This window comes from Colletotrichum spaethianum (genome assembly GCF_022836535.1).
Source record: "Colletotrichum spaethianum MAFF 239500 DNA, contig01, whole genome shotgun sequence".
NCBI classification, from domain to species: Eukaryota; Fungi; Ascomycota; class Sordariomycetes; order Glomerellales; family Glomerellaceae; genus Colletotrichum; species Colletotrichum spaethianum.
The window spans coordinates 734,452-754,741 of record NW_026054771.1 but is presented as its reverse complement, the minus strand read 5'-3'; the positions used below and the strand labels follow the sequence as shown (position 1 = coordinate 754,741).

The 20,290-nt window shown below is 56.7% G+C and overlaps 7 protein-coding genes across 7 annotated transcripts; 3 read left to right on the top strand and 4 right to left on the bottom strand.

Moving 5' to 3' along the window:
• Positions 1-881: 881 nt before the first annotated feature.
• On the top strand, positions 882-3,165 carry ColSpa_00198 (endopolyphosphatase; the record flags this gene model as incomplete). The annotated part of the gene is made up of 2 exons (XM_049266410.1): positions 882-1,074; positions 1,265-3,165. The coding sequence occupies 2 exons, from the start codon at positions 882-884 to the stop codon at positions 3,163-3,165; spliced, it is 2,094 nt and encodes a 697-aa protein (XP_049122367.1).
• A 492-nt stretch (positions 3,166-3,657) lies between these two features.
• Positions 3,658-5,716, bottom strand: ColSpa_00197 (prolyl 3,4-dihydroxylase ofd1; the record flags this gene model as incomplete). The annotated part of the gene is made up of 3 exons (XM_049266409.1): positions 3,658-4,050; positions 4,303-5,582; positions 5,653-5,716. The coding sequence occupies 3 exons, from the start codon at positions 5,714-5,716 to the stop codon at positions 3,658-3,660; spliced, it is 1,737 nt and encodes a 578-aa protein (XP_049122366.1).
• Positions 5,717-6,872: 1,156 nt separating this feature from the next.
• On the top strand, positions 6,873-8,250 carry ColSpa_00196 (cysteine desulfurase-like protein ustD; the record flags this gene model as incomplete). The annotated part of the gene is made up of 4 exons (XM_049266408.1): positions 6,873-6,988; positions 7,043-7,176; positions 7,233-8,138; positions 8,192-8,250. 4 exons carry the CDS (start codon positions 6,873-6,875, stop codon positions 8,248-8,250), a joined length of 1,215 nt encoding a protein of 404 aa, XP_049122365.1.
• A 217-nt stretch (positions 8,251-8,467) lies between these two features.
• On the bottom strand, positions 8,468-9,571 carry ColSpa_00195 (Rik1-associated factor 1; the record flags this gene model as incomplete). The annotated part of the gene is made up of 4 exons (XM_049266407.1): positions 8,468-8,734; positions 8,846-9,091; positions 9,198-9,324; positions 9,456-9,571. The coding sequence occupies 4 exons, from the start codon at positions 9,569-9,571 to the stop codon at positions 8,468-8,470; spliced, it is 756 nt and encodes a 251-aa protein (XP_049122364.1).
• A 904-nt stretch (positions 9,572-10,475) lies between these two features.
• ColSpa_00194 (vacuolar amino acid transporter 1) lies at positions 10,476-12,128 on the bottom strand (the record flags this gene model as incomplete). Its single annotated transcript, XM_049266406.1, has 3 exons — positions 10,476-11,088; positions 11,138-11,666; positions 11,831-12,128. 3 exons carry the CDS (start codon positions 12,126-12,128, stop codon positions 10,476-10,478), a joined length of 1,440 nt encoding a protein of 479 aa, XP_049122363.1.
• A 4,880-nt stretch (positions 12,129-17,008) lies between these two features.
• Positions 17,009-17,764, bottom strand: ColSpa_00193 (60S ribosomal protein L9-B; the record flags this gene model as incomplete). Its single annotated transcript, XM_049266405.1, has 3 exons — positions 17,009-17,240; positions 17,300-17,555; positions 17,689-17,764. The coding sequence occupies 3 exons, from the start codon at positions 17,762-17,764 to the stop codon at positions 17,009-17,011; spliced, it is 564 nt and encodes a 187-aa protein (XP_049122362.1).
• Positions 17,765-18,797: 1,033 nt separating this feature from the next.
• On the top strand, positions 18,798-19,981 carry ColSpa_00192 (vacuolar protein sorting-associated protein 27; the record flags this gene model as incomplete). Its single annotated transcript, XM_049266404.1, has 4 exons — positions 18,798-19,014; positions 19,103-19,575; positions 19,638-19,779; positions 19,845-19,981. 4 exons carry the CDS (start codon positions 18,798-18,800, stop codon positions 19,979-19,981), a joined length of 969 nt encoding a protein of 322 aa, XP_049122361.1.
• Positions 19,982-20,290: the final 309 nt, after the last annotated feature.

The window sequence follows — 20,290 nt, the reverse complement described above, 5'->3', positions numbered from 1 at the left end:
TCGACAGGAGGCAAAAGAAGGGCATGCTGGCACGACATTGTACACATCGTGCTGGCCGGAAGGCACGGCCATGTTAAAAAGAGCAGGCGACGGCGCTCACGCTGCTCATCGGTTCAGAAAAGTCACCTGTGATGCTCCCTTCTCATTGTTTGCTGACCTTTCCTCTTCCCTCCCTCACCCAAGTCAAGCCGCATCACTCAGCAGCAACATCCGAACGATTGGACGCCACTAGAACCCATCACTTCCCATTTCGGCCGCCAACTTAAAGCCATCCATCGAAGCGGCTGGCGGGCGGCGGGAGGATCACCCTTCAGGTTCAACTGAGTTTGTTAGGGTCTCCCACCACTATTCCCTTCACAGAAATAGGCAGCCGGGTTGTCCCCGAGAGCTGTGACTGTGACGTGGACCCTGGCTGTGTGTATGCTTCTCTTTTCACACACACACTCTCTCTCTCTTTCGCGACCACGGCACTCCAAGGTGGTCCCAGCATTTCCAGCTCTCTGGACCCCTGTCTGCCGCCTCGCCCAGCCCGGAAAGCCCTGGAAGAAAAAACGTGAAGTCACGGCCACGCTCAGAAACCAAGTCAGTCCCTGCCGGGGTCATTAATCCATACCGCGCCGCGCTCACGCTTCCATCTATTTTTCTACGGGGACAGGAAAGCTCGGGGAAGGGAAAATCATGACTTAATAGCCTTGAACCGGCCCCCCGTCATTGATTCTACACTACCACCTATTTTCCAAGCTCCCCGTCGCGCGACGGTTCACTCTGTTCATCCAACCTCATCACCACCACCCCAAAACGGCTGTCTGTCGTGCCCTGCATCAGAGCCACAGCATCATTGGACCAAGCCGACATAGCTACTGCGTCCTCAGCTCCCAGCAATGCGGTCTTTACCCGCAATAGTGGGCTTGCTGCCTCTGCATCTCGCCCTACTCCAGCAGTTCTTGTCTGGCGCCATTGCAACACCTGTCGCCAGCGGGCAGCAGATAGTAATTGGCCCTGAGGCTGTAGAGGCAGATACGGTCGCTCGAGGAGGGTCTCGCCGTTTACACGGAAAGTTTCTACACATTACAGGTATGTTTGAATGCTATCGGACGACACCCACAGCGACGGGGTCTGCATGACTGCAGCTGCGACGCTCAGGGACACTATGCGACTGCCACCTGTAGATTTGCAGAGAGATGGACAACAAACCAAGATGGCTAACAAACGCCCATCGTAGACTTTCACCCTGACCAATTTTACAAAACCCACTCCTCTACAGAAGAGGGCATCGCCTGCCACCGAGGCGATGGACCCGCCGGCTACTACGGCGCAGAAACGTCTGACTGCGATACGCCGTCCGCCCTCGTAAACGCCACTTTCGACTGGATCGCCGCGAATATCGCAGATGACATCGATTTCGTCATCTGGACCGGCGACTCTGCGCGTCACGACAGTGATGAGGACATCCCTCGTAGTCCTGCGCAGGTGCTCGGTACTAATCGGTGGATCGCCGATAAGTTCGCAGAGGCCTTCGGCGACCCAAAGGATTCCGTGCGCATGGCGGTTCCCGTGATCCCTACATTCGGAAACAACGACATCCTTCCGCACAACATCCTGCTGCCGGGGCCCAATAAGTGGCTGGGATACTATGCTGAGATCTGGAAGCGCTTCATCCCGGAGGAGCAACGCCACTCGTTCGAGTATGGTGGCTGGTTCTTCGTCGAGGTGATCCCTAAGAAGCTGGCAGTCTTCAGTCTCAACACGCTGTACTTTTTTGACCGAAACGCGGGTATCGATGACTGCCAGCAGCCCTCCGAGCCGGGTTTCAAGCAAATGGAATGGCTCCGCGTGCAACTGGAGTTCCTCCGTGAGCGCGGCATGAAGGCTATCCTCATGGGGCATGTGCCTCCTGCTCGGACGGACAGCAAGAAGAACTGGGACGAGACCTGCTGGCAAAAGTACAATCTTTGGATGCAACAGTACCGCGACGTTGTGGTAGGTTCGCTCTACGGACACATGAACATCGACCACTTCATTGTGCACGACACCAAGGAGATCAACATCAACGTCCTGGGCGGATACGCAGTCGACGATGATGTCGGACGTGAGGCATTCGAGGACGAGCTCGAGATTCAATCGGCACAGGATTACCTGACAGAGTTGCGACAAGGCTGGGCGAAGCTCCCGCCCGTTATCAAGGCGCTGGAGGAGGAAGATGCACTCGAGTCAGACGCACAGGGCAAGAAGGGCAACAAAGACAAGAAGAAGAAGAAGAAGAAGCCTGGAAAGGACCTAGGCGGCAAGTACGCGGAGCGATACCATTTGTCTTTTGTTGGCCCCAGTATCGTGCCCAACTACTTTCCTACGCTCCGGATCATGGAGTACAATATCTCCGGTCTGGAGGATGCGGTGGTGTGGTCAGACTCGTTCACAAACGCGGTACCGTCCCTGCCACTGCCGACCAACGACGACGACCCCGTCCACGAGGAGCTGAAGCGTGACATCGACGCCGCCCGGAAGAAGAAGAAGGGCAAGAAAGGGAAAAAGGGAAAGAAGCCAACAACGCCCAAGGATCCCAACCTCATCATCCCGCAGCCACCACCCGCGGGCACCGGCCCTGGCCCGGCCTATGCGCCTCAGCCCCTGACCTTCCTTGGATATACCCAGTACTTTGCAAACCTGACGTACCTCAACAACGACATGACGCGCGAGGCCAAGGACGTGTCCGGGGCCAAGTGGCGCGACGGCATTCACAAGGACAAGGATCCCAAGTCCCAGAAGCCGAAGCCGCACCCCTTCGCGTTCGAGGTTGAGTACAGCACCTTCACCGACAAAATCTACAAGCTGTCGGATCTGACGGTGCGGAGCTACGTCAAGCTGGCAAAGCGCATCGCCAGGGAGAATGCCAAGGGCAAGGCGTTTGTCGAAGACTTTGAAGAAGACGACGAAGAGGAAGATCCAGAAGACCAGAAAGACGCGATAGACCCAGAGGAGGAGAATGACGACGTAGACGAAGAAGACGACGTGGATGACATAGAAGCAGAGAAGATGAAGGGCGGCAAGAAAGGCAAGAAGGGCAAGAAGGGGAAGAAGAAGAAGAAGCACAACAAGGTTTGGCTGCATTTCCTCAAGCACGCGTTTGTCAGGACGGTGCCCCAGAAGAAGCTTAAGAAGTTTTAGGGCGTACATGGCCTAGAGGGCTTTGGGAGGGGATTGTTGCATTGTCAGACTCTGGCATTTGGGGGTTTTTCCCCCTGCATTTGTTGTCTTGTGTCGTTGCATTACTAAATGAAGAACCATCGGCGTTTGTGGGAAAGGGGCATGGGATCACAGGGTAGCGAAACTGATTGTCATTTTCTTATTTTCTTGGACATCCGGGTCGCTAGCAGACTTGGGCTTGGTGTAGCATTTGCAAATCACAAACTGCTTGTTTTTCGAGCCGTTTTCTCCTTTGGGGGGGTTCTTTTTGTGGCGGGCCAGGGCCAGGCATACATAGTCTGGCGAGCATCATGGAACAACATATCGATAGAGCGAAAATCATTTCTTTTGGCATTCACAACTTTTTGGTCTACCATGTACCCCAATCTGAACCATCTGCCGCGACTGTGTACGTCGAGAGCCGAACACCGGCCCACGATCCGAATCCCCCCCAGGCGTCTGTCGCAAGGCGATTCAGTCGCTGTCGCTCTCCTCCGCAGGGGAATCCGAGAAGCCGTTCCACTCCTCCTCGGACGCGGACTCGTCGCCGCCCTTGCTCTTGGACCCGCTCGCCTCGCCTCCCTCGTCGTCCTCGTCCTCAATGTCGAGCGCGCCCGAGATGTCCCAGCGGTCTCCCTTGGCCGCGCGGCCGACGTACTTGACGAACCGCAGCGTGCCGCTGTCGCGCAGCACGAGCGTCAGCTTGTTCCACGCGGCGGCCTGGAAGAAGAGGATGTTGTCGTCGTCGCCGCTCGACTTGTAGATGGCGGCGTCCTCGTCCTCGTCGGCGTCGTCGCCCGCCATGTACACCTCGTGTCCGCCGACCTCGAGCTCTTCCTCGGGTTCGGGCTCGGGCTCGGGCTCAGGCTTGGCCTTGGCCTTGGCTTTGCCCTTGCCCTTGTTGCGCTTCTTGCCCTTTCCGTTCGGCTTCTCTTCTTCCTCCTCGTCCTCCTCTTGCTCTTCGGGCTTCTCCTCGTCCTCGTCCTCGTCGCCCCAGCCCTTGGACGGCGTGATGCCGAGGTTGAACTCCAGACGCGGCTTGCCATCGTGGCCCGTCGCGAGGGTGTAGTCCTGGCCGCGCCGGAAGCGGCGCGCGAGGAACTCGTGGCCCTCGACGACGGTGCCCGTGGCGACCTGCAGCCACTCGCGGAACGGGCGCGACGGGAGGAGGTGGTCCAGCAGCTCCGTCAGCGGGTTCTCCTCCTGCGAGCTGCGCAGCTCGTCGGCGCCCGCGGGGTGCTGGTACAGGAAGCGGTGCTTGTGCGGCGGGCGCGCGACGCGCCACGCCGACTTCTTCTCGATGGCCGTGCTGTCCCTTGGGAGGGACGCCCGCTCCTGCGACTCGATGTACTCCCTCAGCCGGGCCGAGAACTTCTTGGACAGGATGTTGGAGAGCGTGATGCTCGAGTTCTCCTCAAAGTGCTCCGAGATCTGCTCGAGCGTGTCCGGGGTGAGGTACGTCGGCGCCATGTACTTCAACAGGAACTCGAGCCCGGCCTCGTCGAACCCTTCGAGGCTCGCCTTGGGCTTCTCGACCCGGACGGGCCTCGCGCGCGGGGTGTCGTGCTGGTCCGGGTTGCCCTGGAGCTGCATGAGCCCCGAGTTCTTAACCTGCTTCTCCTCGGCGCCCTTGACGTAGCCGTCCTCGCCGACCTGCGGGATGTGGAACCACCCGGAGATGGCCATGCGGATGCGCCCGCCCTCGCGCTCGAGCTGCTCCTTGGTCTCGGCGTGGTACACCTCCTCGACGTCGTGGAAGGACTCGCCCGGCTGCACGGCGAAGAAGGACAGCTGGTTCCACGCGGGCGGGATGACCTTGGTGTGGTCCGGCGCCGGCGTCTTGGCGATCTCGCCGTCCTTGCCCTCGCGCTCGTCGACGGGGAACAGCCGCAGGGCGCCGCCCCACTCGGGCTTCCACGGCGTGTCCGGGTCCGTGAGGTAGAGGATGTAGCTGACCTTGCGGCTTCCGATGACGTCGTCGTGGCAGAGGAGGTAGCAGCCCGGTGTGTAGACGTTGATGGCCATGTCGGTCTTGCGGCCGCTCAGGGGCCCGCAGCCGGTGATGTGGGAGACATAGTTGCGGAAAGTCTCGGAGTATATCGCGTCGCGTAGCGAGAGGAGCGAGGGCAGCTTGGCGAGGGCGTCGTCGTCGAGGCCGTCGAGGTTCGCGAGGTCGCCCGACTGGTGGATCTTGTAAATGTCCGTCTCCTTGGGGGTGAAGGAGACGTTCTCGCGGATCTCGTCGCGGACGGAGCGCAGGAGGCTGTCGTCGACGAGGCCGTTGATGACCGAGTGCTTGTACGGGCTCGAGGTGGCGTACTCTCGCGTGTACGAGTCGAGGACCTTCTTGTCGAAGAGGCCCTTGCGGAACCTCGACTTCGCGACGTCGGCCGAGAGGGCTGTTGACGTCGGTGTTAGTGGACGGGTAGCAAGCAGCATGGGGAGAGGAGCATGGAGAGGGCTGCTAACTCGTCTTGGACTTCTTCTTGGACGCCCTCTTGTCGTCAATTCGTGAATCGGCCTTGCGCTTCATCGTGGGCGGTTCAAGTGCAGTCTCTTGAGAGGAACCAGGCTTTCTGCGAAAAGGAAAAATTGTTTGGCCACCCCTAAGTTCATATCTGGGACGAGCAGCAGCTGTCTCTCTCGCTGATCGGGACGAACGTGGGCTGAGGTCCCACATAAATTTTTTCCCATGGCAGCTGTTTTCGCGGCAAATCGTCCCATGGGGGGCGTTGACCCCTGCAGTGCGCTCATTTAGCCTCCACGCTCGGCATGGGACGTCTACGTAGTCTCTCTCTTTTCTTAACGCCGCTGTCCAGCCCCCGACCGCCGGGTGTTCAACACCTCCAGTTTTTGGTCGTTCCTGTCAGAATGTGACCCATCCATTCCCAATTGGCAGCATGAAGCCAGTGGGATCCAAATTCGAACACCCTTTTCGGCTCTGAGACGTCTTCAGGGACTTGCATGACATATCAAGCGCCGGGTGCTTCACTACGCCGACGTAACCATTGCGAACCGCCAGCCTGACTGGCGAACAACCAATGTCGTTGTGTAGACGTCTGCGTCATGCAATATTTGCTTCAGGCGCTTGAGGTGGTATGTGCATCTGTTGAAGCAGTTGTGCCACTAAAACAGCATCTAGCTGGTTCTGTGCCAACTGCAGTCAGTGATTCGTTGGTCCGAGGGTTAAATTTGTATGGAATCACCAGCCGCTCTGCAGTCATTCAGTGCAGCGTGGCCGCGCCTAGCCCCGGTCCTAACAACGGTCCTCCCAGCGCCGCAGCGGACGCGGACCTTCGGACGAGCCGTCGCCAACCGCCGACCCCGCGCCCCACAGTCTCGTGCCCCTCCATCCCCGCCGCAAGAGCACTGCTGTCCCTCGCAGAACGTCATGCATCCATGAACGAATGGTGTCGGGATTTGCGGGTTTCCAGCACACTAGAACGCTGTTCTCCATCAGGCAGCTCGTTCAAATGAACCCAAATCCATCGCGTAATCTTGCATCTCGGCTTGCCCCGCTTCCAGAGTGAGGGTGTTATCGTGAACACCTCATCTCATTTTGTCTCTTCTCTACATCTCACATTATTCTTATCGGGATAGCTTCATTTAATCAAACCACTCACGATACCTTGCATCACCTTCCCGACGCCCCTATACCCTAGGTCTTACCAAACTGCAAAATCGACACGATGTCTGCTCAACTTGACATCGCGGCCGTGAGGGCCAAGTTCCCAGCTCTAGCTCAGGACCAAGTCTTTTTCGACAACGCAGGTGGAAGTCAGACCCTAGGCACGGTCATCGATTCGTACGTGTCTTCAGAATTGTAGTTGGGCACCAAAACCCTACTTACATTCTCCAGCATCCGGGACTATCTGTCACAGACCAACGTCCAGCTAGGCGCCTCATACAAAGTCGGCCAGCTGGCCACGGCCTCGTACGGCGAGGGCTACCAGGCCGGCGCAAAGTACATCAATGCGTCCCCTGATGAGATCGGTAGGGACTGCTTCAACGTCACACCTGGCCTAGGCACCCCACTGACATTAGCCCAGTCTTTGGTGCCTCGACGACCCAGCTTTTCCGCAACCTTTCCCATGCCCTCTCTTTTGACAAGGGCGACGAAATCATCGTCTCCGCAGTCGACCACGAAGCCAACATCGCCTCGTGGATCGATCTCGCCTCGCGCCAGGACCTCACCCTGAAATGGTGGAAGCCCGCCGACGCACCTAACCCGAAGCTCACCGTCGAGAACCTCAAGCCCCTGCTCTCGGAAAAGACCCGCCTCGTGACCCTCACCCACGCTAGCAACATCCTCGGCACGATCCACGACGTTGCTGCCGTCGCCGCCGCCGTCCACAAGGAGACGCCCAAGGGCCTTGTGTGCGTTGACGGCGTAGCCTACGCCCCGCATCGGCCCCTGGATGTCCAGGCCCTCGGCGTCGACTTCTACGCCTTCTCGTGGTACAAGGTCTACGGCCCGCACACGGCGATGCTGTACGCCAGCCGCGCCGCGCAGGACGGCCACATGCGCTCGCTTGGCCACTTCTTCAACCCGTCCGACTCGCTCGAGGGCAAGCTCGGGCTCGCTGGGGGCAGCTATGAGCTCGTCTCGGCCGTACCGCGGGTGCTGGAGTATCTCGGCACGCCCGATTCCGAGGGCTGGAAGGGCAAGATTGAGCAGGAGAGGCTTCTTCAGTCGACGCTGCTCGAGTACCTTAACGGCCGCGGCGACGTGACGGTGTACGGCGAGACGGACACCGGGACGGAGCGCCGCGTGCCGACCATCAGCTTCAGGGTGGAGGGGTGGGGGGCCAAGGAACTCGTCACGGCCGTGGAAAAGGAAACCGACTTTGGCTTCCGGTGGGGGCACTTCTACTCCTACCGCCTCGTCAAGGAAATTCTGGGCCTCGATCCCGCGGATGGGATTGTGAGGGTCAGCATGGTGCATTACAACAGCCGTAAGTTGAACAGGCCCCCTTCCGGACCTGCGAGTGACACTGACCATTTCCAGTCGATGAAATCAAGAGCTTTGTTGCAGCCTTGGACAAGGCGTTGCAACAAAAGAAGTAAGGTCGTGTAGATTTGTAACATTAGGATTAGAAAGACCAACAACTCCGGCTTGCTACTGGAAGGTTGCTGTCCGTCTGATATCTATATACGCTAAACATGAAATCATGGCTCCCATTGCTTTTCCCTTTATAGAAAAAAAACCGAAAAAATTAAACCGGCAACAACACAAGGAAAAATCATAAAACGTGGCCCTAAACAAGGTGTCGAAGGGATTCCCTTAGAGCTTGCCGTTCTTCTTCTCGACAGCTTCTCGCAGGATCGAGATGACTGCTGCGGGGTCCTGTGCACCAAAAACTGCGCTGCCAGCGACGATCACATTGGCGCCGGCGTCAGCGGCCTGGTGGACGGTGGATCCCGTCAGCCCCCCATCGACCTCGATGTTGAGCTCGGGGTACTTCTCGCGCAGGGCCTGGACCTTGGGTAGCTCCGAGGCCATGAACTTCTGTCCGCCGAAACCGGGCTCGACCGTCATGATGAGTACCATCTGTGGAGAGACCCCTGTCAGTCTAATGCGCGTCCGCGGAGACACCAGTTTTTTCTGTTGCCGTAATAGGGCCTCGCAAAATCAGGGTGTGTGGGATGGGGAAACACTCACGTCTGGCCTCTCGAGGGGATCTTCGCTCTCGAGAAGCTCCCACACCACGTCGACAGACGTCGCGGGCTTAAGCGCAACACCGGCCAGCATGCCTTGTTCGTGAATGAAACGGATCAGCGCGCGGGGGTTCGTCTTTTCGTCGGATTGGACCTCTGGGTTGTCGGAGTCGGAGGAGAAGGCAGCCTCGTAGTGGAAGCAGTACAGGTCTGCGCCGGCGTCCTTCATGCCTTTGACCCATTTCTTGGGCTGAATTGACCGCATGCGTCAGCCAGACTGTGTCTTTGTGCAGGGCAGCGCAATTGGGCATATGGCCGCCAAATTGTACATGCTAGAAGGGGGCGAGCATTCTTACCTCGGAAACCATCATGTGGCAGTCGAACGTGCCCTTGCCCCATGTCTCGATGGGCTTCTCAACATGACCCCTGATCTTGGCGACCACGCCGGGTCCCCACGAAATGTTGGGAACAAAGTGGCCATCCCTAAGAAATCAGGTCGGTTAGCTTCGCGTCTTTGGAAAAGTGCGAGCATCAGCTCCATGACCCGCTCCTCGCAGGAGAGAACTGGTCGCAAGATGTTCGTGTGCAGCGTTGTTGTGACAGGGTGTTCATACATAATGTCGACGTGAAGCCAATCAGCCCCTTGTTCAATGGTTTTGGAGCATGCATGGCCAAAGTGGCCAAAGTCGGCCGCGAGAATCGAGGGTGCTATGATCGCCTTGGGTGCCATTTTGTCGACCGCGAAAAAAGGCGAGAAAGTGGTTTGTGGTAAGGAGTAAAGAGTAAGGGAGGGGAAAAGAGAAGTGTGCGTGGGTGCGGGTTGTGTTGCGGGTGTGTCTGGGTTTTGTTCGTGGGCAGAGGCAACGGCCGCACCGCCCTTCGGAGTTTGCAAAAGGATTGGAGGGTACACGATCGGACATGCGCCCCCGGAAGCTGTGGTAAGCTATGGACCCTGAACCACGAGAGCTTTCTGTGGTGGAGTTTCTGTTGGGATCTTCCCACACTGGAGATTCTAGAATCACTAAGCACTGAGGGGTCGACGTTTGGGTGTGGGGTGGCGCGACCCCGCTGGGCACGTACCGCCCGTATGATAAGCTCCGGAGTACATGAATGCGCCGCGTGCATCCCTTATTTTAGGTACCTCCCTACAACGGTATAGCTCCACCTTTTCCATTGGGCTGGCAGAAATCAAGATATGGGGCCGACCCCTGACGTTAGCAGAATGTCATGATGGGCCACGGGCGATTATCCGCCGCCACGGATTTGCTCGTCAGATGGTCACATCTAGGCCGTAAGGCTCCGCCGCACATTACCTTGTCGGCCACATCGGAACACCCAGAGAAGCAGTCCACGATGTCTATCGTGGTGTTGAGCCTTGGCCCGGCGTCATAATGCCCTGCTAGAGTCACTGGGCCCAACTGTCATCCCGTCGCTTGTTCGGAGGAGTTTTTGTGGAATAGCTTAGATACACAACGATTTTTCGGCCGAGAGCCTCGGCCAACTAAACAACATGCAAGGGGGGAAAAGACTCCCGGTCCACTCTAAACTGCCTGAGTAATGCTGTTCCCCGTTTATACTTACATAGCAGCGCCTTGCAAGGCACCAATAGTCCTACTAGTCGCACGGAAACCGATTCAGTTGTCGAAGCTGTACTTCAACCAGCCGCCCAGTGCCTTCAGACTCTCCCATCGGACGTTCTCGTCGGATTCTCCCATTAGCTCCATGATTCTTGTCTTGAGCCCGAGCTTCTCCAGCTGGTATCTCTTCTCAGGCACCTCTTTGACCAACGCTCCAACGTCGTTGCAAGCGATAGCCAGGACCGCCTTGTCGTTCTCCCACGGCTTCTTCATAATTTCGGCCAATTTGCGCGTGATTGTTCCATTCTCGTACTCCAGGATCTTGCGCGCATTCTCGGCCCAGAACACCTGGCTTCTGTGAGGCGGTGACCAACGAAGGTGGCCAGACTCAACCTCGGCAACGTATTCGTCAAAAGTGGTCTTTGTCTTGGTGTACTCCTCAAGGAGCTCCTTCAGTTGCTGTGTGTCCTCGAGCAGGTCAGGGTCGGTGAGGTGGCGGCCGCTCAGATTCTCGAGGAGTGCGGGCAGCCTTGCAAGCACCGCTGTAGGGAGGAGTGACTTCTGGTTGTTGCTGAGTAAGTTAAAGAGCGTCGAAACAACCAATCGGGTCGTCTTCTCCTTCGGGGAAAGACGCAGGAGCTGGGTGTACAACAGCACAATGTCGTATTCGCTGCAAGACGGTTAGCTTTTGAAATATCCGCGACTGAACTTGGACGTACTCATTCAAATCGTCGCCAATTTCTTCGGCTTCAAAGCTCATTTGCCAAATGACCAGCAGAACATGGTACAACAACTGAAGGCCAACACCGCCGCCGAGCGAACCTTCAAAGCCAGGTGCTCTTGTGGGCGCAGTGCCACTCCATATGCTTGCCGAGGAGCTGCCGTTGCTTCCGATACCAGCCGCTGTTCTGAGGATCTCAATCAGAGGCGCAATCGTCTCACTCCTTTGGTTCCAGAACTGCTGTCTAGACGCATGTCCGTAGAGAATGGAGGAGTACTCCTGGACGGCAATGTCCTGAAGACCAGCATCGGAGCTCTTCGCAAGGCCGGACAAGTATGAAAGAAGTACAGGGATCGCGTTTTTGGTTGCCTGCGATTCGTCTCCTGCGAGCGACATGAGCTTGGTCAAAGCTGTCGAGGTGAGCAGAGGGATCGGGTCCTCGGTGTTGTTCGAGTGGGCGAGCAAAGGTAGGAAGTGTTTGTAGGGGTCGCTGTTCTTGAAGATGGCCTTGGAGAGTGACGGTACACCTATAGGTTGGAGATGGCGGCGTTAGTTGGTGGTTCTAAAACAATGGCTGACTTTGGCATTGATAGGTATCAACCGCCGAAACGTGAAGTGAAAGAAGTAGGGCGTATCACAACAATTGGCTACAGCGTAATAGGTTGGACTAGGAGAAAGGTACAGAACATACTGGGCAAAAGGTCGGCCAAAAGGACAAGAATGTACTGCACGATTTTGGCCTGCTTCCCCGCAGACTCGAGCACGGAGGGCTTTCCCGGTTCACCAACAAAGAGGGAGCGGTATCCATCGAGGTCTCCTTCTACAATTTCTTTCCTTGCCTCAGGCTTCTTCGCCTTGTCGACAGCGCGGATGCGGGCCAGATGGTCCTCGGTGATAGTGCCTGCTCTAACAGCGCCATCCCAGGGGATTGGCCGCTGGCGGATGTTGTCCTGCAGCGAGCCCAGGTAGGTGGGAGGATCGAGCGACATGGCGGGCGAGTCGGGGGAGGTAGCGACTCGGACGACTTCGAATAGAGATGGACCTGCGTCGCCGAGAGTCAAGCTGTTGAGGAAATGGATAGAGTGGATGGATTCGGCGTGCTGAGGGTCGCAGGTGGTTCGCGGCTGGAAGCTGTCTGACGAACGTAATGCTCTAAAGCCGCAGCCGCAGCCGCGCCCGCCCAGTTTTTGGGGCAGTTCCCTGCTTCAAGTCACTGCGTCAGGTTGACCGCACCTGATTGGCTTGGGATCCAATTCTACATCAGCCACAGGTAGAAGCTCTGCGTGCTCCACCACAGCTTCCCCACCACCAATGAGGACGACCCGGCCCCAACAAGGCGATTGTGCTGTTGCGGCGGTGCACTCAGACCATTTATCCTCCACTCGAACCTATTCATGAAGCTTGGCCCGCCGTCTCGCGCACACACACACCCCATTTCTCTCACACTCCAACCATCACAGCGACTCATTCTGCCCCGGCATCCAACCACCCGATTTTCTTCAGGGGCAGCTGTCAGTGGTGCTTAATTTTCCAGATCGAGCTGAAGCTGACGGCTGCTCCTTCGCTCTGCACGAACTACCCATGTTCCAAACTGGCTTGCTGGTCCACGCCATATGCAAGGCACTCGCGGATAGAGTCCCTTGAATCTTACAGAGGGCGTCGTTAGCCAGGGCTTCACCGTTATTTCGTGATGGGCCGCGGGTTCCTATCCCATCGGCGTGGCTCCCGTCGGTCGGTCACGTTAAAGTCGCGGAACCCACAGACTGACACCTGCAAATATCCCATCACGATCTGAGAAGTTTAGGCAATTGAAGCGCAAAAGCTGTCCTTGCGCTAGGAGCTTGCCCTATATGGGTCAAAGATCTTATTTGCTCTGTCCCTGTTGTGTTAGAGTTAAGACTACTCTTATGATGACAGGGTGGAAATGAGCATGATCTCATTGAGGAAGCGGCCAAGTGAGGGGCCAATGACTGCAATGCACAGAAATAGTAAAGGAAGCACACGGCGCCTGGTCACAAGGTAGGAAACCGGCCTAGGAAGGAAGGAGCTCGCTAGGTGCTTTGTTCGGCGCAACAAGCAAGAGGGTAATCAAGCAAGGCGGGTGTGTGTAACAGCAGACAGGGTCAACAAGCACTCTCCCATCTCTCTAGAGAGAGCGACGGAGTCCAATCCAAGGTCGAGCAGCCGGGCGGGACAGGCTTCCTCTGCCTATCGATTGTCGTCCAGTGGACGGACCGACCCCTGCAGGTAAACAAGTGGAAACGAGGCGCTCTGGGCCGGGCCAGTCATAGAAGCGACAGTGACCCGTTTCTGCCAGCTCACACAGGCATCTCCCCGCACTAGGCCACTTATAACCCTCTCTGTCTTCCGGGTGTCTCTGGTCTACGGGGAACCACCTCTCGGCGCCCGATCTTCAGGAACAAGACCAAAAACCGCAGCAACCGTGACGGAATCGCGCAATCAAGACAAATCTTCAGAAGCCTCTTGTCAGAGATTGGCCAGCAGACTAATCGGTGAAGCTAGACCCCTGCGAAACATTGCATTAATCAAGGGTAGTATTGTGGGCTTGTCTGTGTGGGTGCGGCTGTGCGTGTGTGGTGACAGCGGCACCAAAATCAAGAGGTTGGACCCGGACGAAGAGAGGAGGTTGGGAATCGACCCGCGAGAGGGAAGAAAAAAAAAAGATTCCCTCTCTGCCCAAACCAAGTAATACGACACTCCCACTCCGTCCGCGCCCTCTCTCTTAAACCACACTTACCTGCAGGTTTTCATTCTTTCTTCCGATTTCCTGGTTCTTCTCTCCCGCATCTACATCCAAGACCGTACAGCATTCCAACGATTCGGTCCCCGCCGATACGTCTACACACTAACAGGCTAGGTCGGCCAGCTCACTCACACTCATACGACTACCAATACCACCATCTCACCCTACTCTTTCCCGCCGACCATTAATGCCTCATTGTTCTCGTTACCACACACCATAGCATTCCTCTGTCTCTCACTCTCTCACTTGGGGCCGCTCTCGAAGCTACGAGACAAGTCATTCCACGACATCCCCATTGAGCTGACCAGACCGGCAAGCGTGGGCGAAAGCTCACTTACAATCGCCACGCCGTATTTTCGGCCTTCTTACATTCCTGGCTCGCGACAAACTCCCACAGCCTTCCGCTAAAATGACCCGCCGCAAGCACTCGGTTGCGGCCCCTCTGGTCGCCGGTCTCCTCCTGCTGGCGTCCACCCCCGCTCCGGTCTCCGCACACCCGTACCCTCTCCAAAATGTCGCCAACAACCTCTTCTATGAACTTGGCGACAAGTTCATGAAGCGCGACTGCGTTCAGCGTTGCGGTGCTGACTCTCAATACTGCTGTGGCTCTGGCGAACAGTGCTACACAGTCAACAATATCGCTGGCTGCAGCACCATCAACGGAGGCGGAGGCCATGGCATCTTCACCACCACGTGGACTGAGACGAACACCTTCACCAGCACGGTCACAACCGATTGGCCCGCAACAACAACGGCCGGAGGAGTAGGGGCTGGAGGCACCTGTGTCCCGCAGAATGAAGGAGAAACGGCCTGCGGCAGCATCTGCTGCGCCTCCTATCAGTACTGTGCCTACGCGGGGCAATGCGCTCAGCGAGACGGATGGGGCGGAGGCATTACTACCATTACCTCTGGAGGCGTCACAATCACAACACAATATTCCGCCCCATACCGGATCACCAGCACCAGAGCCACCGGCACCTTTGCATCAGCAACCGCGACCGGAACTGGAACTGTTGTGCCCGTCACCGATGAGGGTACCGGCGGAGGCTTGAGCGGCGGTGCCATCGCAGGTATTGTCATCGGCACGCTCGCTGGCCTTGGTCTACTCATGCTTCTGTGCTTCTGCTGCATCGCCCGCGGTCTCTGGGGCCTCATCTTTGGTGGCAAGAAGAAGAAGGAGCACAGCCACGAACGAGTCGAGGTCGTTGAAGAGAGATACTCACGTCACGGCAGCCGTATGCCCTCGGCCCACTCCCACCGTCCCTCGCACGGCGGCTGGTTTGCAGGAGGCGGCCGTCCTGCCCCGCGGCGCGCCGCAAAGAAGAGAAGAAGGAGGGCGCCAAGTGGTTGGGTCTGGGAGCCGCCGCGGCGACGATGCTGGCGCTCCTGAACCTTAAGAAGGACAAGCCGGCGCGCAAGCCGCGGTCGAGCTACACGGACTCGTACTACTCGTACACGGGAACAAGTCCCAGTGAGTCTTCATGGGATTCTCGGACTCGATCGGATCTGACGTCCTACCTAGGCAGCTCTAGCTCGGGTGGAAGAACTCACCGAACCGGCCAAACGCGCGGCACCCGCACGACGCACCACTCACGGAGGTAGCGAAGCATCTTTTTCGAGTTCTTGACCTCGATGAATTGCACATGTATTCGGCCGCCTTCTTTATAAGGCCCCGCCGATGCCCCGAACATGCTTCGAAACGTACATAACTTGGTATTATTGTCTCTTTTCTTTCTTTCTTTTGGCGTTACGGAGGTGGATCAATATGATTATGTCTCATGGGGTCCTGATGACTCGGAAGATGGGAATCAACATGGCACGAGACGACGAGGATTCGGCGACGAAGGGAGGATGAAAGATTGAACGAGGGAAACAAAAACTTTGGGTGGACAATGGCAAGAGGGGGCTGCCTGGTCGGAGACGACACGTCTCAGGGGGGAACCGGGCAGGGCGGAATATCTCTTTGGACATTGAGCGTTCCTTGCCTTTTCTTTGGCCTTGGCGTGGCTCTTTCTCAATTCCTCGCAACCATTGCACTCCACAACCCCAGCCACCCGCATAGCATGTACGATGTTCAGAATGATTTTGATGGCATAGACGAAATTTTTGATAGGCAGGCTTTTAGAAGCAGCTTCTTCATAGCCGCCTATAATGCATGGAATGTAACGATTTTTACCTGATGAAGTTAATTCTCTTCACAATTGTTGTCCAGGTGATGTTGACTCAAGCTTCGCCGTGTATGGTTCGCTGTGGGCAGACGCAAGGTTTTTCGGGAGGCCCGACGTTTCTGCTGCCCAAGTGTGTCGGGAGAACCAAAAGTTGAGATGAACATGCGGCGCTTGCGCGAAGCCGGTGCGGCGCAATCCGTTTGATGTTCGGCTTGTATGCATGGAAGGAATCAGGTTTCCTTGTGCTGCTGTCGGTGTTCGCAGCCGTGTGCACTCCCCGATTGATGGAAATGCGTCATGAGTATCAGCTTCGAGACGTATTTTGCGCTGCATGTCGAGGCCTTGGAACCAAGTACGCTCTGTTTGGGTATCTTCAAGCGGCCTTCTTTGTAGACATATCAAGGCCGTTCCGTATCACATTAACATTCAGCCGATGACGACGAGCGTCGGACAGAGATTCACAGTCCCCAAACAAGCAACGCTGTGGTAAGGCATTCATTGGGTCGATAGAGCAAATTTCCCAGCAGCAGTCCGCCAGCTTTAACCCTGCCTGTACAGACCCCTTCTGATCACACAATCACGCTGTTGAGTGAGGGAAGGGTCTTTGAACGGTTGCGTGGGTATCATTTCACCATGAAAAGTTTTCATGCAGGTAGTAGTTATCGTATAGTGTTAGGGGGTGACCGCTCGGGGAAAGGGAGCTGGCAACGTCTTTCTTGACTTGTTGATGTGATTCATACGGCAACCCTTGGGTTACACGATGCAAAAAAAAAAGGAACCCCGGCCACGCCTGTGTTAAGACCCAGAACCCAGTTGCTCTTTTTGCATAGTCCTCAGAAAAAACATGACCATTTGACTTTTTTTGGATTTCCCTGCTCCCCTCCTTGCCCAGCTTCATACATCAAGAATCCTCAATTTCTTGGGGTTCGGGATGCATTTAAACGTCCTCAACAATGTTGCCCTTCTCGGAGACGTACATGCCGTCCAAGAACTTACGGATATCCTTGTTGCGGACCTTGCAGATCTGCTGGATGTCGGCGGCGGACTGGGAGACGGCCTCAAGGGAGTTGCCGGAGAGGACGAGCTCATCCTTCTGGGTGGTAGAGACGGCAACGTCGACGCCCTCGCGCATGACGACGCGGCGGACAAGCTTCTCGCCGATGAAGTTGCTGGGGGAATGTTAGCTGCTTGTCATGGTTGGCGTCGTCAGAACCAAGGCAAAACATACCGGATCTCGACCTCCCACAGACCGGTCTCGGAGCTCTTGTCCAGGTTGACGTTGATGGGGAAATGGGCGTAGACGTAGCGCATCTTGTACTTGAAGCCCTTGGTGACACCGATGATCAGGTTGTTGATGAGGGTGCGGACGGTGCGGAGGGTGGCAACGTTCTTTCTTGAGCCGTGGTGGATCTCAATGTTGATGGTGCCCTTGACCGGCTGGGAGAAGTTGACAGCCAAGTGGGACAGGTCCTTCACGAGCTTGCCTGTTGACGATGTCAGCCATATGGGCTTTGAGAGTCTCTCACCACAGGGCGTTCTGCCCTTGGTGGCTAGGTGCAGCCAGTCACGGCCCCATGAGGGAGCGCGACCGGCTGGATAGGAGGAATGCTAACTTACCACGGGGGCCCTCGACAGTGACGACGCGGGACTTGATGTGAACCTTGACTGTTGGAGAATCCAAGTCAGCATGCATTCAATTGCCTGCCACTACTGCTCCTTTCGAGCTCATCCACAGTCTAAAACTTTTCAACCCAAAAACCCAAGTCGCGTTGTCCGCCTCGAGCGCTCGCTGATCCCCCCGCCTGCCTTAGTTCGCAACCTCAGACCGTGGTCGTCGGCGCAAACAAGGCAGAGGAGGCCGAGGCCCGAAGAGCGAATGGCGACAAGAGGTGATATAGTATCCCAAAGTTCAGAGTTCGGCGGAGCTCGCAGGGGGCCGCATCGTGATTGACGAGTGGGCGTGGGGGGTTTTTCGGTGTATTGTGTGCTTGATCGTTGCGCATCTTCCGAAGACGACGCCGACGACGACGGCTTTCTTTCACGTACCATCCTGAGGGACCGTCAGGCTCTCCTGGGAGTGAATGTACTTCATCTTGACGTCGGGGGGGAGGAGGGTTGTCGACTGGGCGATCTACTGGGCGACGGGTCTGTTTCGTTGGGCGATGGACAACTTTTTCTCAAAACCGAAAGACGAACTTTTCGAATCTCGCTCAGAGTTGCGATTGAGAGCCCAGCGGTGCGCCGAGTGATGGGGGTTTGCAAGCCCTTCGTGGTCCGTGCGTTGACTCTCGAAAGTGGCAGGCGGTGGGATAGGTTGCCAGAAGTCCATCTTTGGGCGGGACCGACTAGCCCAAGCCACACCTACCCTGCCACCAGCCACATGCTTGCCGGTTAACGGGTGCCTGGCTCACGTGTAGGCCGCCTCAACCAATGAGAGGTGTCATCCCCGACAGCTCCAATTGCCCGCCCACCTTGGTTGATAGCTGGCCCGGCGCAATCTAGCAAGCAGCGCAAGCCGAGTGCACGTACAGCGAGTGAGATACGTCAGCCACGAAGCTCTGCCAGACTACAACGTCCGATACCAATCGCTCTAATACACGCTCCCGTCACGAGCCTCGAACCCGCGATTGAACAGGCTCGCAACTGGAACGACGCCTATCCTTTCTCTCCGAACCGATACGAACACCTGTCGCGCGCGAGATCCGGGCTTCCCCGCATAGGCCAAGATGTCGTACTTCTTCTCCACCCCCGTCGACATCGACATCGTGCTGGAGGACGCCGATGAGCGGTCCATGGTGGACGTCAAGCTCGACAAGAACCGCCGCGAAAAGGCGCCGCTGTACATGGACGGCGAGAGCGTCAAGGGCGCCGTCACCATCAGACCCAAGGACGGCAAGCGGCTAGAGCACACGGGCATCAAGGTCCAGTTCATCGGCACGATAGGTAAGTCGTCGAACCACCACCGCCACCGCCACGACTACTAGGCGCGCAACTGAGCCGGACCCTCCTCGACGCTGACCACAATTTTCAGAAATGTTCTTCGACCGCGGAAACCACTACGAATTCCTCTCTCTCGTCCAGGAGCTCGCCGCCCCCGGCGAGTTGCAGCACCCGCAGACGTTCGACTTCAATTTCAAAAACGTCGAGAAGCAGTATGAGTCGTACAATGGCATCAACGTCAAGCTGCGCTATTTTGTTCGCGTCACCGTATCCCGCCGCATGGCCGACGTCATCCGCGAGAAGGACATCTGGGTCTACTCGTACCGCATACCCCCTGAGATGAACTCGTCCATCAAGATGGACGTCGGTATCGAGGATTGCCTGCACATCGAGTTCGAATACTCCAAATCAAAGTACCACCTCAAGGACGTCATCGTCGGCCGCATATACTTTCTGCTGGTCCGCCTCAAGATTAAGCACATGGAGCTGTCCATCATCCGGAGAGAGACGACGGGCGCCGCGCCGAATCAGTACAACGAGAGCGAGACGCTGGTGCGGTTCGAGGTATGTTCTCCAGCTGGACCCCCCCACCCCCGGGATGCGCTTGATGCTGACCATTCGTGCAGATCATGGACGGCTCGCCTTCGAGAGGAGAGACCATCCCCATCCGACTCTTCCTCGGCGGCTTCGACCTGACCCCGACGTTCCGGGATGTGAACAAGAAGTTTTCTACCCGGTACTACCTCAGTCTGGTGCTCATCGACGAAGGTCAGGAACCCCCGGACGCTACTCATTTCAATGTTCTCAGACCATGCTAACAAACGACATGGTAGACGCACGGCGGTATTTCAAGCAGTCGGAAATCATCCTCTACCGCCAAGCCCCGGACGCGGCCGCCGGTCCCAACATGATCATGGCCGCTGCCCCAGAGAACCCCAAGCTCATGGGCCCCTCTCCCGTTCAGGCATAGAGACCTCTGAAAGTGGACGACGTGGTTTACAAGTAATGCGTTGCTGATGATGATGCAGGGGGGTTGTGGGAGCTGTCATGATAGGTAGTCTTCGTCTAGTCGGTCACGCGCAGTTTTAGCATAAAGGTCACGGCGTTTTGGGGTAAAGACAGAGCTGGGTCTGCTGCACTGATACGAAAAAATATGAAATTTATTCTTCCCTTCCACCGCGAAAAAAAAAATCAAATTCCTAGCAAACAAAAGCCAAAGCCCAATCCATGCAATTCGTGAGGTATCTGGTGTCCAGGATCATTCTTTGTGACCGGGATC